A 12,591-nucleotide genomic window follows, 5' to 3' on the forward strand; every position below is an offset into this window, starting at 1 on the left:
TCTTTCATTCTCAGGCGTCGCAACTCTATCCGATGCGTACGACAACTGAGCGTGACAATACTTACAGATACCGCCCAGGTTCAAGCGGCCTTGGAACCACAACTGGCGCCAATAGTCCATCACCTGGAGGTCAACCGATTTCTATCCCTGTCCTGCACCTGGGGCAGTCCCGTGGATCTTCCAATTCACCAACAACGGTATCTAGCTATGGAGGAAGCGGTCTCAACGTCCAGGGTAGCGCGGAATTTCGCCCTGGGAGCACCACGTCTGACACCGGTGAGCCTGGGTATCGATCGCCACCATATCGGTCGACCTTGTTATCCTCGACTGCGAGGAGTGGAACAAGAACCCCAGTTACATCTGATCAAGAGGCTGAGGTAGATGCTCTGACGAATCTCTTAATGCGCAGCATGGAGACCCGATCGTCTTCGGGTCTGGGAAGTTCAGTCAATTCTACTGGTTTGACAGCCACATCGGACGTTTCGACCTCTTCGCCGGGTAGGTTATTTTCTCAAGTGCTAGCTAGATCAAAACTAATCGTTTAACCTTAGGCAGACAGGCTGGTCGCTCCTGAAGTTTTCACCTACGAGATAGGGCGATATGAATGGTCAGGATGTCAAGCAGCTGAACAGTGTTGAAAGACTCCATTTGGTAGCCTATCACTAGCCACTTCATACAGCTTTCCTAACGGAACCGCACACTTATGCGTGGTGACCCGATTACACCGTTACTTTCTCCCCACCGTTTGAATTTTTTACCACAGGATCGCGGAATCTGAGTGAAGCTAGCCTAATAAACAAATCATCTACTCGTGATACAACTTACTGTCAACTAAGATGTCATTCATCGGCTGGTCAGATCTCGCAAAACACTTGTACAAATAGGGAATAAAAGTGATACTAACTAATCTTCAGTGAGAACCCATTCTTATGGATTATAAGTTCTTCCTGCGAGGCTACGCACCGTTCAACACGCTAGTCCGGTCGCCTTCTCCCTTGCCTTTCCACAACCAGCTTACCAGTATCCACCTCTATTTGTTACTTCTAGGTATCCGTAAGTAGTGGAATTAGGTCTATATTAAAGTAGTATAGATAATCTGGTAAAAGGAACCAGGAACTAAGTACACTACGTGGCCTTTGCCAGGCTACAGCTGTACTTTCCGTTTTTCACGGAACAGATATTTCATGTACCTAGCAACTTTGCGTGGATATGGCGGATGTCTATTACGGTATATCATCTAGTCTGTTGATTTTGGGTGAAGATAATAAGCATTTTCTTCTATTCAGGAAAATCCTGATAGAAACTACAAAATAAGACGATTTTAGAAGGATACTATCAAAATGAGCAATACTAATCTTTACGATCCCTATGGACAATGGATTATTTTGTCCTGCTTCATCCTCCTTACCAGATTTTCTACCTTTGGCTGCTATCGGGACAGATGCTACCATAAGTGTGGCGTTAGCTTAAGAATCCATTTAGTCAAGTAAACTGGGCTCAATTATGTTTCACTGTTGCCCTGGGATTATGTTTCAACACTGGTGATGACAATAGCTGTTCAAAGATGTAAATGACGCTGCCGGTTTTCTTCGAGATTGGGTGGATGTTTGAAGAAGTCGGCACCTCGTGCGTTCTTATCAAGCCAGTATCAGAAAACTTTGCTCTTCACTCGATTACAAGACTTTTTCTAACTAAACTGAAGTAGTCGTACGGTAATCAAGCGACGGTGTTCTCACACTGGCGATGGTGAAAATTTTCATGCTACATTCGGTACCTCTGCACCTTCGTATGACCCCACTTTGGAACGAGTCAGACCATTTGGGGTACAGTGACGGTTTCCTGTGGTTTATCCAAGTTGAAACTTATCAAAAATGGTTCAGTGTCGCAAAGCTCATTCCTTGGAGAAAACAATCCATCATGAAGTCCATTATATTCGTGGTTCGGTGTTCTTATACCACCATTTATGGGCTGTATACTGTCTTTCTTCATAAAAGAAACTAAAGGCAACATTCCCAAAAGCGAGCAACCTTTGACACATTGAACTATTTTGCTGTGGAGATCTCTCTTAGGGATATCTACTTGATAATAAGCACTTTTTGTCCCATCACCTCCAAGGATAATAACCTATCACTGGTTTTGCCCTTTTTTACTTCGTATCATTCGGTGGAATAACAGTCAAACACACCTTGCTTCAGCTTTCTTAGCGCTATTATATCATTGGATCGTATTTTCCCTATTCTGTGAGACACTTAAAAATTAGTTTAAAAAGGTGGACACTTGTCACCTGTTGAATGAATGGTAATGTGTAATTATTACTTTCAGGCTTTGTTGTCTCCAACATGAATGAGTGACCATACTCGTCAGTTGATCACTCTGTGACATAACTGCGGGATGTCTGCTCAGCGTCTCTTGCACTGTCCGAATAAAATTAACGTTGTACGTCTGAGTGAAGCTGGGTGAAGCGAGCAAGGTACTTCAAATTTCCTCTGTGCAGTTTGGTCCAAAAATATCGTTCCACTAAGCTTCCTCGGTTTCGACAACACTACAACTGAGTAATTCCAAGGTAGTGAACGTACCCATCGAACAGTGAAAAAAAAGACGGAGACTTAATGTATCTTTGTGACAAAATCATCCTCAGACTTGTACATGCGCACATGTGGCGTAACACAGGGTATGAAAGGTAGGATCGGAAATTTTATCGATTTCACATGACTGTACTCAGCCAGAAGTTCACGTACTACATGGACTTGTGGCCTACCAAAAGTTGACAAACCAAGATTACCGATTAGGCAGATATGAGCAATGTGTCGCTTCCCTACAAAATGGTTATCAGTAGTCCGAACGGGGTGAGAAATTCACAGCCCGCGTTACATTTTCGCTTGTGGACGTGATACCAATGTGACCAACCGGAAGGTTTTTTCAATGTTGTTGACGAACGCACCAATGCTGGAAATCGTAAATTAACTTTGTGATTTCTCACCTGGAAACAAAGATATTAGGACCCCTCTTGGCAAGCTAAGGGATTTGCTGCTCACATGTAATATGAACGTCCAATTCCTGTTTGATGGTAAACAATTTAGAGTAGACAAGCACGCGGTGTGGCGGTGGAGTCGCCGCTTGTTGCACTACTTACTGACGTCTTTGTGAATAAACCGAAGCGCAAAGCACTACAAATGTTGTTTGCTGTAGATGATGTTTGCTGTAGATACGTCAGGTTGAGGTCACTCAGTAGTTAAGAGGGGAAATTACTGGCCGGAAGGCCCGTGGTTCGAACCCAACCTCCGCATCTTCACTGCTCCTGTCTAGGCTTGAGTAACCTGGCAGTATCTCACACCTCAAGTGGCACGGCAGCTAGGTACTCGAAGGGTGTTACAGCTGAGCAGTTGCTACTGTTTTGTAAAAAATCGGTGGATTTGTTATTATTATTAGCAGATACGCTGGCGATTCAGTCCAACAAATTCCGCAGTCAACATCACTTACGAGTTAGGGAACCAGACCAACACACGACTTCTAGATATGCACTTAGATATCGGAGTGACGGCTACCTTTCAATCGTAATGACAATAGGGGACAACCATTTACCTGACTGCCATTTAAGAACTATGCTTTCAATGAACTTGTCACTAACTGAATTCTAAAGATCACGAGTCAAACTTTCCATGCAGCAAAACTAGCCGTCTACCGGTACCGACCAGCCCGTGAGGGTTCAATGTCTTGGAGGCAAGGTGCCCTCAAACAGCCCCATGTAAGCGCGCATACATTCCAATGTTCATGTAACGCTAGGTATATTGGTCGAAATTCGAGACACTTTTCTAAATAAAAATATGAACACTACCCCTTTTGGCTGACAAGAGGATAGTAAAAGAGTAGAAATGCGGTAGCTAAACATCTGGTCAACATAAATCACACAGTGGATCATAAGTTACATTTTCTATTCATTTATCGATTGCAGTCCCAGCATCCTCAAATTACTCTCAAAAGGCTGTTGTCATCTTGTCTGCACGATGCACTTTGGGGTAAACAAAGTCATTCTATCCATAAGATCCAGCCAACTTGGCCAAATATTCATCTGTTTAAAGTAGCACAAGGAATAGTATCGCCGATCCAAGGTCCATAGAGTGCTTGTCTTTCTGCTGGATTTCCTAACAAATAGTTTGAGTGGCTAGTTGACCTACTTATTTCAAGAGAGGAGCTCTGTATTATAGAATTCACCTAAAAACAACTATGATAAATGAGCATCGCGCGTTTCTGAGGAGCGACGACAAGCACGGAAGCACACTCCGATTGTCAACCTTCTAGACCTAACGCAAAATCTGCATAATGAAGTCGAATGAGCGTTGCAGTTCTCCGAAAAAAAATCACTCAGAGGAAATGGCCTAAGTGGTTTTTGTTGAGAACATGCCCTGGAGGTCATTCTTACCGACCAGTACAAGCAACTATTACAGCATAGACCACAGCGACCCGCTGGAGCTGGTAGTGACATTGACAACCTCTCCTCTGTACCTCAAAAACAATGACCAGGACAAGACACAATCCTCCAAAATGAAAATTCCACATGTTAAAAATCGAAGCCACCCTGAAGAACTGTACAAATCTGCTTTTGGACTCAAAATTATGGCTAATTCAACTGAACTATTTTTAATCAAACCAGAACACTACTGAATTCAGTGAACTTTCTTGCGCATATTCCAAACACAAGAATATTCCAGAAGGCCAAGGTTAGATGACTGTCACAACGCTTGGCTCACAGCACCTCACACGCAGGCAAGTCCACTTGAATGTGGACCCACAAAGATATTATGGCCCGTTTAAACGCGTACTGTGGTGCTAGGCGCGGGCATACTCATGTAGTCAGCATCATCACAGAACCATCTTTCGAGAGCGGTCAGGGCTACTGTATTTGTAAAGGAAGACACCAGTGATCTGAGGACGAAATCATTCCCACTTTTAGGATGAGCTAGCTTGCTCCAGAACTTTCAAAAGGTATGTCCTCATGATATCCTGCCCGCCAGTTTACTGAGCTACCATAAGTCGGATTAGCTCAGTTAAATAAGAGCTCAAAGCGCCCAGAGAGTTTGGATGGTCCGCATCGCATCTCATCGCATCAATTACAGAAAGAAGCAAGGCTAATAACCATAACCTCTATGTTGCGTGATCTTAGTTCTGGGACTTAATCTCGCGTCCGCCCCACCTGATTATTACTGATAATACAAGTGCCTAATGACTTTGTGTCATACTTCAAACTTTCAGGAAAACAGCTTATTTAAGAAGCAATTACTGCTTACCGACATGCATATTATTTGGGATTTCTAAGAACATTCTAGTTCTACTAAATTATGTTGCTTGTTTGGCTAACGGGGACGAAGTTGTGAAGATAGCTCAGTAACTCCGAGTGGTACTCCAGTTCCGGGTCCAGAATTTTTAGTGACTTACATAGCCTCCAGTCCTAAAGTTGTATTGGGATGCAACAAAATCAGCAATGTATTAAACATAGCATAGGAATGGTAGCTAATTACTCCACTTCCTACACAAGTTCAAATAAATCAGGTATTTAAACAGCCCTCACCAACTACATTTTTCAAGTTGATAAATTCCAATTGACTTAAAACAGATTGATTGAGGAGAAAAATAGTGAGCTTTCAGCCGTAATGTCCTTCCGGTGTCCATCTGCCATTCCACCTGAAGGAAGCATGAAGGCCAGGTTGCCAAGACCTGGACAAGAATAGTCAAGATGCAGAGGTTGGGTTCGAGCCGCGGATCGTGTGTCAAACACTGGGCCATCTCGAACAATTTCTCGTCACAGAAAGAATATGTTCCGTATTCTGTAAAATTAGCTAATACCTCGAGTGAGTCAATACCCAGTAACTACAAAAATACACCGTAAATGGCTCAGTGGGAAATCCAGTAAAAGGTAGGCACAACTGCTGGTTTTGGTTAGACCAAAGTAGTTGACAATTTAGACGGGTCTGCCTTTTGAGTTCTGTTATTCGATGTTCGTGTGCATTCTTATTACGTCCTTCATATTCTTCTTGTCTCTCTCCTGCAGCTGGCAGTCTTAGGCGAAGCAACGGCTCCAGCACTCCAGTCAGCCAAATTAGCAGACTACAACATCACCTTGGGATAACCCCAAATGCAGTTGGGGCCAGTGTCAGTTCGGCGAATGGAGGACGAGCTAGTCCACTCACGACCGTTACTGCGGCAACTGCAGCATCGGTGACCGGTAGCTCATCGACTAATTCGCCCACCGGATCTACATCGAGTGTACTGAACGCATCCGAACATGGTGGAAGTGTGGGGACCTTGTCAAACATAGGGACGGGCCAGAATTCGTGTTTCCGTTGCCGACGTGCTCTCTTCCCGCCCGAAGGATCCACGCTGAATCCAAGTATGGCAGCTGCTAACAATAGTAACAATGTCGTGACCCTTACCGGAGCGCTGGCTGTGCGGCTTCACGTAGCCTGCTTCACTTGCTATAGATGTGCTGCACCGCTACGTCCTGACGCATACTATCACAGCTTGCGCCGCTTACTCTGTCCCGCTTGTGTTCGTGATGGAGCCGTCGAGACATGCTCAAACTGTCGACGTCCAATAGGCGATAGAGTTGTGCATGCCCTCGGACTACCCTACCATCCAAATTGCTTTGTATGTGTGGTCTGTGCAGGTAGATTGGATTCGAAACCATTCACGATCGATGTTCATGGTCGTTTGCACTGTTTGGATGACTTTCACCGCCGATATGCTCCAAGATGTGCGCACTGCGGTCGGCCGATTGCACCAGATCCAGGAAGTCAGGAAGCTCGTCGGGTAGTTTCCGGTGATTCTAATTATCATTTGGAGTGCTTTGGAGTACGCACAGTTTCGCAACCGTCCTCGATTGGGACAAAATTAACTGCTGGGGTGGCAAGTTAGGTGTCTCCCGTACAACAAGTTCATAAACTTTCGTGGAAGACACGTTCTAAGCCTTACAAATGCATGAAGCTAGAAAACTCAAATGAACTCTCCACAGAACTTATCGAATGGGATCTACGGCAATATATTATCAAACTGGCATATGTTACGTCGCATGCACAAATATACAACAGTAATGCGTTGCCTCTTTGTTATGATTTGCCGTCAGGAAGCAGAATAGCATCTACTCATACGCATAAGTGGGATTTAAAGACCTTCCAGGAATCCACCACAAGTATATATGACATTAGAAAGTACGGGCAGAGAGAGTACGATATTGGCGAGTAAATGTTGTCTAAAAGACGAGGAGGAAGTTGCTTAGGTCATGCGGTCAGGAGAGAAATATCAATGTCAGGCACTTTTGTGTTCGTGGGCCAACTCAAGTTCAGATGTCTCACAGGTTTCTTTTGGGTGCATTGCTGCGGGTTATGCAGTCCCACTTCAATCGCCTCTGTAATCGGTAATAGTTCGATCGTAACGATCACAATAGGCTAAGGGGGGTACGACTTCGAAGACCTGTTCTTTGCCTAAGGCGTGACTGGTTCCGGCCAGCTTTAGTGCAGCTCCGCCTGAGCTTGGCTTTTTCCAACCACCACAGAGACACGTGATTATGTTCCCGTTTCCGTTAGGCAAGTGTCTTTTTGTAGAGCATTCGGACGGGTACAAACAGAAGCCCCTGATAGAGGTTGGTACTTGGCCTTCAAATGGGACCTGGCAGTGTAACTAAAACTGAGACCCAAGCACACATCAATAGCCATGTATGTCGTACCAATGAGATGTCTAGGTTCCCTGGTTAAACAAGTGAAAAGCATTGATACCAATATTATTGTGTGTATCCGTGCTGCCGGTGCAACAATTCCTAACCTCTATTATTCCCAAAGATGCATAAACCTTGTATACCCCTTGAACTCATGCTTAGTTCTCTTTATCATGTCTTGTTTAGATGGCTCACGGCCTGTCAGAAATAGCAGAAAAATTTCAACACCACCTGGGATACTTTCGCCCAACCAAATTAGATACCAAAGGTGAACAACCACTGTTTTCCCCCTGACGTCCTGCCTTAGTTTACTAACGTAACACCATGCGCCCAAAAGAAACTTGTGCTACCTCTAAGCTTGAGTTCGCCTACGAACAATCCAGTCTCACAAACCCGTCTGACATTAATGCCACTCTCCTGACCCCATGACCGATGTGACCCCTACCTCGTCTTTCTAGAGAGCATGTACTCGTCGATTTCGCATTTCCTTTGCGTGTAATTCCTCATGTCATAGAGACTTGTGATGTACTGGCTAAGAGGACTACCCACCAAAACAGATTCAGCATGTAAACGCTTAAGTATCGAATCCCGGCACCCAGCCCATGATTCATCTTAAAACACAAAATATGTAACACAGGGCACAATCCATTAGGGAAAACTGTTGAAGTCATACTGAGCAGGTAATGTATTCATACCTCTTCCTGCATAATGAAAAATGTTTCAGGCACGGGAATAAGCACTCACAGTCCATCGCAGAACCCAACTGTGGAGAAAACCTAGAACTACAATACAGAAGGTAAGCAGCATACGCTCTAGATGAACGTACGCCGAGCGCATTTGTGTGACTACCATACCCGATGGATAGTACTATGCCATGTAACTTCGAACTTAACATATCACCCTGAAACAACAGAGGACGCAAGTGAAAACGGAAACCCAGATGCTGATGACACACAGGAAGGCTAATCACCGGGATTGTTGCACTTATTCCGGTCAAACCCTAATGTTGTGTGAATACTATGAAGTTCAGTTCCATGTTTCCCTTCCCGCCCTCCAAAGATCGGATTGAATTTATTCTGAAATTCCGACAGATGACGTTAAAAAGAATGTCACCAAATTCGTCTAAATTTGGGTTCGTCACATCCCTTTACAACCACTGGCAGCTGAGTCATAGTGCGTAAATCCTACTCAGATTAAGTAGAATGCGATCTGCCAGCTCTCAACAAGAACGACGCTGATCTACAGAGCTTCCCATTTACTCCCTATGTTGACTTTGTCCTCTAAAAGAAATCGAGTTATATAATCGAAGAGGGATGATATTCGAAATCTAGCCGATAATCTTTCTAACTGCTTTCTAGTTGCCTGGTTACAGATTTGTCGACACCAACCTACCCGAACTGTGGTTCTGACACAACCGTTGTCAAAAACCTGAAGACATATCTGCTTCAGTACTCTGTTCCAATACAAAGCAGCCGTAATGTAACCTGACACACACGTCCCTTGAAGTTCAGAAGCATGACCTTACACTTTGAGGATGCGAAGAGCAAACCAAGAGACGGGATGTATTTGGCCAGTTCACCCAAAACTACCTGCGCCTTCTTCTCAAAAGCGAGAACGATATCGTCTGCACATCTTAGACAGGCAAGGTTTTCGCCGCAGGCCATTTGAACACCGGGGTTTTGAAGACCTTCCACCATTCATCCCATTATTTGCATCGATCGCGAAATCAAATAGAAATTGAAAGGTTAGGTATCCCTGAGGGACACCTGTTTGTGTACAGAAGCTTTTGTGGAACTCGCCGTATACTCTCACACGTCCGGAATCCTGGGAATACAAAGAGCTTATTATGTTCACGATGTTCAGGGACATTCCTTGATCGACGAGTGTCACGGAGAACACATTGGTCAACCGAGTCGAATGTGGGTCGTTTGTACGTAAAACGTTGTTCTAGAACCGGCGGAGTGTGGAATTACGTCAAACCAACTCCTACCAGGCTTGCTGCCCTCGAGTCGGTGTTTCACGAGACACTATAAGGCGACAGCGTAAGTGACGCTGAAAGTTTCATTACGACCGGGGTCAAGCTGATCTCCCTGTGTTTACCACGCTCACTACGAGCCACTTTTTTTAAACGGGGTACTACCAAAACTACAGGTCAGTGGGTTACGGAGGTACACAAACTGTCACACCATAGTAAGGTAAAGGCTCCTCCTGATGGTAATGCGAATTGAAAACCGATTGCCACGAAATCCCGTCGTCATACAGCGGAAGACAAACAATTCATACTAATCAATGCTCACTTATGGCATGATCAAAGCACAAACATCTCCACGAACAGTACAATTGATCGTAACGCACAATGCGAACCATAAGAGACCCACGGTCATAGAGTACAGCCAGACCATCAATCGCTTTACCTACATTAAAACTTATACTCTACCAAGACTGAATCATTTGATACAAACCATCGCACATTATACCGTCTACAGTACTCTGAAATCCTAGAATGTACATCAGGTCTCAACAATCGAAGCGGATGAACGTCACTGGATTTCTGTCACAGAGGCTGACCGCTGATGTGGTGTGACGGCTTGCGTACCTCCGTGACCATGGTCCTCCAGGTTGGTGGTTGAAACATGTGTGGCGACTTGTTCCGTAAAAATGATAGTGTATTTGCCGCCTAACACGGCTGCCTTGCGTTCAGGCATTCCATTGATAGCCTTAATCGTCCTTCTGTCTGGGTGTAGGCACGATGTCAGTATCCCGGCCCACAAACAATCATGAACTGCACATTCAAAGCAGGCACAACAATCCGATGAACTGATGTATCCCAGGATTCGTGTAGTAAGAACGATTAAATCTTAACTCAGCCGTTTCTGTGCCGAAGGCTGAGAATTACGTGCCAGGCTGTCACAGCATCAAAGTTTGAAATCTTTCCGATTGATTGAAAGTTTGAAATCTGTTCCAAAATTACGGTGGTCTATATCCAGTAATCTTCGCGGATTATGCGCGCGTATAGCAATGCCTCGATAGCATTTATGTGAATCGTGAAGGCATGCGTTCTAACCACAGAATATTACTTACAACACACGTGAACTGCTTCACATGCATTAAGTCCGCTTGATGATACAAGACCACCACCGGTCTTCGTCATACAAGTCGTAACGGGCTTTCGGGGCATATCTGCTATGCCACCCGGAAGAAGAACAAGGTCTGTGATACAGTCCAAGCCTAAAAAGGAGCAGTAGCGATATCGGGGTTGGACTCGAATAATGCAGCTGGAAGAAGAAGTCTGTGATACAGTCCAAGCCTAAAAAGGAGCAGTAGCGATATCGGGGTTGGACTCGAATAATGCAGCTACTGGTCAGCGAGTTCGCACCTTAGCCATTGAGCTATCACGAATTTGTCAGTGGTCCCTGGTAGAAGTGTGGTTAACATCGGGAAGAATCGTTCGAACCAAGAGGCATACGTGACGAACGGACGAACTCTGAGTCGAATATTCACTTTTAGGCTTACATTTTATATTATTCTTCACATCTGGAGGAACAGTTCTCGCATTATGGACAGTTAAAACGGATTATTACTAGGGGCTCACCCACCCAATTTGTTCAAGGGATCTCGGTAACCAACTCAGGGTTTCCGTCACTTTCGCAGCGGTCCCAAGGCCAGTCTTTTCACCTTGAGGTGCCTTATTTTCAGATCCATTACCTACAACGAAATGGTAAACAAATCCGCTGAGCAACACACATTGCCACATCAGTCCTCTACCGAACGTTTGTGGGAGGACAGGACGCGACTAGTTACTTCGTTACCTCGTTGCCACATCAATAAGGCGCGCAGTCAGTCCCCGAACTGGATGAAACTACCATAACTAGTGGACCAATGGCATTCCCCTCACACCTGTATTGTCAGAATATTCCCGATGACACAGGTTGCTTGACACTCGGTTTGACGGGTCCCTTGTTTGCACTAGATTATTCAGGACTCGTCTCAAATAAACGCCTAAAATTGCGTTGATCAATAAGGACTAAAGGTGCATCCAGGGATAGTGCAAGCCACCTCACGTGCTCGTGTGTGAACCTAGATGGTGATCTACGAAGTCACCATCAGCAGATGACAGGCGAGGAGGTCTGCTTCAATGGGTTTCGATAAATCTGTGTTAGAGACCACCAAGTGTTACGTTCGATGAGCGATATTCCGTGAAGTTTCCTCGGCCTGGCTGGACAGGAATGGCTTATTTCTCACGTCATCGTCTGAGGATTCAAGCTCTTCAAATGAACTACAAGCCACACAAATGGTCTTCGTCGAATGACTCGCTTTTGAAACACCGTTTACTCATGAATGAACAGAAATCAAACCTCAAGCTGGTGTTCGCACCCCCGGATGCCCTGAAGATCACAATGTCTCCCGCGCATTTCAAGGGACTGTAATTTTTCCGATCAAACCAATGACAAGATTCTCGGAGCCAAGAAAAGCGAAGAATTGATGGGTCCACAACTATTCCTGCAAAGCCGCCAACTGTTTGCTGTGAAATTTGGTAAGGGGCTAATACTTATGGAAACAGTCGTCGGGTACTTAGCATTCTAAATAAACCGGATCAATGCGGGGACGAATTTGCGGGTTATTTACGATGAATGTCATCTTGCGGGGCAGCCGTATCAATCCCAGTGGTCTCGCGAAGGATACATTCGGATTAAGAAGGCCAAAGCAGCTTTCTTGAAACTGCAACACCTGTGGTGTAGGTGTGACATTGCCAAGGGTCGATTTTACAATGATGCGGTGCATTCTAGATCATACGGGCCAAAAACCTGGCCGCTGCGCCTCTCCATCCTCCCGGAAAACTAGACGAATCCCACTCGAACCTATGGTTAATGCTCCAACGGGCAGTT

General features: G+C 45.0%; 1 protein-coding gene across 1 annotated transcript; it reads left to right on the plus strand.

Moving 5' to 3' along the window:
- Nucleotides 1-6,909, plus strand: T265_03044 (hypothetical protein; the record flags this gene model as incomplete). Its single annotated transcript, XM_009167433.1, has 2 exons — nucleotides 1-498; nucleotides 6,047-6,909. The coding sequence occupies 2 exons, from the start codon at nucleotides 33-35 to the stop codon at nucleotides 6,907-6,909; spliced, it is 1,329 nt and encodes a 442-aa protein (XP_009165697.1).
- Between the last annotated feature and the right edge of the window lie 5,682 nt (nucleotides 6,910-12,591).

This window comes from Opisthorchis viverrini (genome assembly GCF_000715545.1).
Source record: "Opisthorchis viverrini unplaced genomic scaffold opera_v5_41, whole genome shotgun sequence".
Classification (NCBI taxonomy): domain Eukaryota; kingdom Metazoa; phylum Platyhelminthes; class Trematoda; order Opisthorchiida; family Opisthorchiidae; genus Opisthorchis; species Opisthorchis viverrini.